Source organism: Zingiber officinale, chromosome 2A (genome assembly GCF_018446385.1).
Source record: "Zingiber officinale cultivar Zhangliang chromosome 2A, Zo_v1.1, whole genome shotgun sequence".
Classification (NCBI taxonomy): domain Eukaryota; kingdom Viridiplantae; phylum Streptophyta; class Magnoliopsida; order Zingiberales; family Zingiberaceae; genus Zingiber; species Zingiber officinale.
The window spans coordinates 170,124,048-170,129,617 of NC_055988.1; the positions used below are offsets into that span (position 1 = coordinate 170,124,048).

General features: G+C 37.5%; 1 protein-coding gene across 3 annotated transcripts; it reads right to left on the reverse strand.

Moving 5' to 3' along the window:
• Nucleotides 1-264: 264 nt before the first annotated feature.
• Nucleotides 265-2,468, reverse strand: LOC122043228 (transcription factor DIVARICATA-like). 3 transcript variants are annotated; one of them, XM_042603760.1, is made up of 3 exons: nt 1,915-2,468; nt 1,304-1,813; nt 265-1,135 (listed from the first exon to the last, which is right to left on the reverse strand). In XM_042603760.1, exons 2-3 carry the CDS (start codon nt 1,762-1,764, stop codon nt 691-693), a joined length of 906 nt encoding a protein of 301 aa, XP_042459694.1. In that variant the 5' UTR covers nt 1,765-1,813; nt 1,915-2,468; the 3' UTR covers nt 265-690. The 3 variants fall into 3 exon arrangements, with proteins under 3 accessions (XP_042459694.1, XP_042459693.1, XP_042459692.1); XM_042603759.1 differs by having other exon boundaries at nt 1,304-1,821; nt 1,907-2,468; XM_042603758.1 differs by having other exon boundaries at nt 1,907-2,467.
• Between the last annotated feature and the right edge of the window lie 3,102 nt (nt 2,469-5,570).

The window sequence follows — 5,570 nt, forward strand, 5'->3', positions numbered from 1 at the left end:
CATCTCATCCAAAAGCTTGATGGTCCTCTCCTCCGCATCCATGGAAACCATAATTATCGAAGTGATATAATATTAGGAACCATATATAAAAGCAAGATACGGCTAGATTTCATACCTGATGTAAACTGAATATATGCTCAGTGGTGTAGTAAAAAGATGATTATACAAATTATGAGGACATCGAACTAGGGGTGACAGTAGATGTTCAGTGGCGTTAATGATTTGAGTGAAATCTAGTCAAATAATTAATATCAACATCAAAAGTCAAACAATTGACCTTTTGCACTTTACCACTGACAGAATCAACAGTAGCTCATATTCACTTCCAGCAAAGAGTGAGCTGGATCTGACCGTCACTTATAGTTGGCCTTCTCACCTTTCTTCTTTGCCCATCTCTCGTTGGATGTAATCACAGCTTAAAAGACTCAAAAATACAAAAGCAAGAAGCAATAAACAAGCTCAACGAGAGGACCTTGAGACATAATAAACACATCCTTTCAACGATTTCTCTAACAAGAATTGGAAGATTTTCTATGAAATATCAAATAGAATCACATACTTTTAATCTCCAACATGATTTTATGATAGACATTGACCTTTTCCAAGCTCATCTAGCAGCAAAGGAGTACGTTAAAGGCAGATATAAGAACTATAATCTTCATTTGTGGAAAGTAGAAGCAGCAGTTGGACTTATGTGGGTGTTCTACTCAACAGAATTTCATTCATGAGCTGTGAACTTTGAGGTTGCAGCTTCATGATATATGGAGCTACCGGGAACTTATTCTGCACAGATTGTGATGACGAATTCGACCCACTAGCTACCTCACCGAGCTGATCCGAATCGACAATGGCAGAGATCTGGCCCGACAACGTAGGTGTCGTTGCCAAATTCGATTGAGTGGTGATGCTAGATGGCTGAGGAGACGGAGAGGGAGGCATGTAGTTGTCCGGCAAATCGACCGTAGTAATGTCGTGTATGCTAGACCTCCTCTTGTCTTTGCTGCCGGCATTGAGCCTGATGAAGTACTTTTGGGCATGGCTAGCCACCTGAGTAGGAGTTCTGGTGAGCACGAAATTTCGAGAGATGTTTCTCCAATCGCCTTTGCCATACTTCTTGAGACCAAGCAAAAACAACCTGAAGTTTGTTTCCATAAAAAATTAACATCAGCCAATGAGCAGCCTAAAGATTCTCCATATCATCTAGTAAAAGAAGCATGAAATAGTCAGAAGTTTCATTGAAGTATTAATTCAAACAGATTACGATCACAAACTGCAAGATTCATGGAGATGAGGCAGAGCTTACTTGTGCTCCTCTTCAGTCCAAGGAACTCCTTTCTTCTTCTCGTGATCTGATCCCCTGACGCAGGATCGCTTGGCGGAGGCGCAGTAGGGATTCTTCCACTCATCGGCGTCGTAGCTGCCGTCCCATTCCAGGGTAAACGACGGCGCGCCGTAGTAAACAGGGCATGGGATCCGGCCGGCCTCGATGTCGCTCACGTCGTTGACTAATTCCCGGTAATGGCTCATCACATCGCCCACCGTCTTCCCGGGGATCAAAGCCGCTACCTTTTCCCATCGGTCGGGGACGTCCGCGTCGAACCTGGCTAGGGCATCCTCGAACCGCTTGTTCTCCTCGGCCGTCCAGCTCCCGCCTCCGCCGACGCTGTGCTCGCCGACGAACCAATTCGGCGCGTACGACTGCCCGGGCGCCGCCGCCGCCGCCTTCTTCCGCGGAAACACATCCGTCCAAGATCTTGTCATCATCTAGGGCAAAATCGCAACTTGTGCGAGATTTCGCTGGCCGAAAAACAACCTGAAAACCTTCACCGCTCACGAGAGCTCGACTCGACCAGAACAAGAAGGAAGAAGAAGAAGCAAGATCGAAACTTGAGAAAGAACACCCCACCTGCTGACCTGAAGGATGACGCAGCGGAGAAAAAGATGCGACCTTTCCTTCTCCCTCAGCTCGCAAATCGCAATCCCACCTCGGCAACCTTCACAACTAGAATAAAACAGCGGCAAAAGTGGTCAATTCCTCCATGAATCCAGAACTCTGCTAGCTTTTTCCCACCTCCGCTTTCGATTCTTGAGATGGACTGCAGGGTTGCCGGTCAGTGCGTTGGTTCGCACCTTCAACTTCGAGGGTAGATCGAGACAGAAACGATCGATCAAAAGTGGGAAGTGGGAACTCAGAGCAAGCTTAATAGGAACGCGGCTTGCATTCAAAGGGACCTCCGTGCCAATTCCGTGAAATTGCAAATGGTCGAGATTAAATATTAAATATTAATGATCCTGCGGCTGCATCATACAGACACTTTTTCTTCCTTCAAACATCTGATGGTTGAGTTCTTGATCGCTGTGCGCGCGCTGTCTTCGATCGCCCAATCCAATCGGAATCTGATAAGAAACAAAAAAACAGTAAACATCAAAACCCTAGTGATTTCTCTATCTACTGATTTGTTCTTCCTCGTCGATGTGACCAGCTCCTGTCTTCTTCTCAATTTACTAGTATTTAAATAATAATAATATCACTTCACCGTCTTTTTCACTCGTATTTCTCAAGAGGTGGCTTCGTCCCGTTCCATGTCGACGTGTCGAGCAGCCATTCATGGCCTTTACTACAAACAACACTGCGCCACAAATTAAGAGAGATCAAATGGACGTTCATTTTCCAAAAAATAAAAATAAAAATAAAAACAAAATAGATATTTTATTAATAATTTTATCCGGAAAATATTCTTAAATATAGTCATAGTATAACAACTATCACCAACTTTTGAAACGTTAGAAGTAATCAAGTAGCTACTATATATATATATATTTAACGTTTTTGGATTTACACCGTATAAAAATTATCTAATAAATATTATAATAGGTAGAAGTTATCTAGTAAGTGATATAACATTAGTAACTACATAATATACAACTATTTTAAAATTATTTTAATTAATTTAAAGTGCTTTAAATAAAATTTAAATAATTTTGATAAATTTGATAAATAATGTTTTGATATAAGAGTAATTAAAGATCATAAATTTTAAATTCATTTTAAACACATTATAATAATTACTAGATAGTTTATACATATTGTATAGTTTTTATATATTGTACTGATTCTTTTGATATAATTTTTGAATTTTTTTTAGGGATTTTTTTTTTTATTTTTGTCCTTAAAAAAACATGAGCAGCAGGCATGTGTACCAGACCAGACCAATTAAACCAGTTGGATGGATCGAAGCCTGCGTCACCACACGGTCACAATGACATACATCGTATTCGGACAGGCAAGATGGGTTCCACTGACTTTAATTAGGAGCAACCATTCAAACTTAATTAAAATATAAATATGATTAATAAAGATAAATTATAAGATAAAATATAAATAAATAAATAATAACCTTAAACTAGATTTGAATTTGGTAAACTTTTTATAATTTTAAGTCGGCACTGATATAAATGATAGGACTTTATTTAAGTTGAAAGATGCATGCATGAATGTAATTCAATTCCTGAGTTAAGAGAAGATCACATGTGGGAAAGCAATTTTAGTTGTTAGAAAATTAAATAATCCTCGTAAATTAATTCTAATATTAATTCAGTCCATAAATTTATGATGAATTGTTCTTGTTATTATATATTAGTTTTCCTTTTACTGAATTACATATCTATCGTAAATGATTTCAGGTCATGCTTGGTTTTTATGTTCCTTGTAAATTTCAAAATCCAATTATAAACAACTTTTTTTATAAAAAGTTTTTTTTTAAAAAAAAAATCATGGATTTAAAAATTTAACCTACAAATTGGTTTACAAAGAAAGAGTTGTAATAAACTTATAAAATGATTTTTTTTAAAAAAAAAACGAATACTAGAAAATGATTGGGTAAAATATTTGTATTAGTAGGTAGGAAGAATCAAAGCGGTGAAATTATTATTTTTCTTAAGAAAGCAAAATATTTGTGGAGGTGTTCATTCTACCTAAATTTTTTAATTCAATTAGATTAAAATATTTATTGTGATCTATATATCTTCCCGAAAATGGGAAGAAAATTTTACAGTCGAAGCACTAATAGTGGGCCATGCTTACCATAAAAGGAAGGGCAAGGCATCTTTGGAATTCCACGCCCACGTCATTAACGACGGTGATCGCCATTAAGAAGACCGGATTAATATTTAATTCGTCCATTAAAGTTGGGAGAAAGTACAATGAAACTACATTGAAACTGAAGCAACCTTATTTAATTTTATTTTCAACACACCCCGAAAAATGAATAGATCTTTAATATTATTTTATTTTATTTTGTAATTGAGAAATTCAATTCTTACCATCGGACTAATTATAAAATTGACTGATCTAAATCTATAAAAACAAAAATTATTGATCATTAGAATAAATCATGAGAGTGCAGTGGATGATCCAACATTATAATTTTTTTAAGCTCCTGACATAATATGCTTAAATAAAATTTATATTCTAGTTAGCACTATGTATCTTATCTTTCGGACTGATTAATCTTTAAGATGATCAATCGAAATCCACCGAATGTTTTCATCGGCCATTAAAGTAGATCCGAAAGTACTCATAACAGGTGGACCAATAGTCCAATATTTAGATTTATCATCCTATCAAAAAATATTATAAAATATATCATAGTTGAAAATTGAATCTTAAATATTTAAGAGACTATATGAACTTTCTATTGTTGTAGCATAACTCTTATTGTATAGTGATACGGTGTATTGTGAGTAACTCTAAAAGTAATATGAAGTCGATAGTCAAGATAATGTGCAGTCAAAGTCAAAGTGATATGGCGGTCAAAGTTATGGTGACATGGTGGTCAAAGTCAGGATATACATATCTAGATAAATCACTTCTCAGGAGCAACACCCCAATATAAATCCGAGTGGACATATGGTTGACTGGATTACAGTGCTTAACTCCCCACATCTTATGGTCATAACTCCCAACATAATCCTGAGCAAACCTAAACCCATATGGGGCAAAGTCCCTCACTTCTTATGAACAAAACTCCCAACCTAGAGCCAGTAGATTCCAACGCTAGTCGGATTTATAGACTTAACTCCCCGCCTCTCAATATTTCTCAAAAGCCACACTCTCAGTATAATCTCGAGCGGACACATGGTTGACTGGATCTACGGGACTTAACTCCCCACATCTTATGGGCTTAACTCTTAGCATATAGCCGGTCGATCCGGAGCTGGTTAGATATCCAGATCTCAACTCCTTACTTCTACATGGTAACTCTTAGTTTATGGTTGATTGGCTAGTTGACCCAAAGTGTCGCCCGGGCCTTCTAGAACTTAGTAATGATAATAATGGAAATAATATCTAATTGATTGTCATTATTCAGCTCCTCGCCAATTAGACAAAAATCGAATCGGACATCCAGAGTTCAGTTCCTCACCCCTTAGGGCACCTCTTGCATATGGTCAATCGGCTTAAGAGTCAATCGAAGTTATGAGCCCCAACTTCCCATTTCTTAATGACAAGACACACAATATATGGCCAGTCAACTAAAGAGCCGATCAGACCTACCAAACTTAGTTCCTCA

Coding starts and splice junctions, on each gene's coding strand:
- LOC122043228 (XM_042603760.1), bottom strand. CDS start 1,764: ATGATGACAAGATCTTGGACGGATGTGTTTCCGCGGAAGAAGGCGGCG. Junction 1,136..1,303: donor TGGACTGAAGAGGAGCACAA/GTAAGCTCTGCC, acceptor AACAAACTTCAG/GTTGTTTTTGCTTGGTCTCA.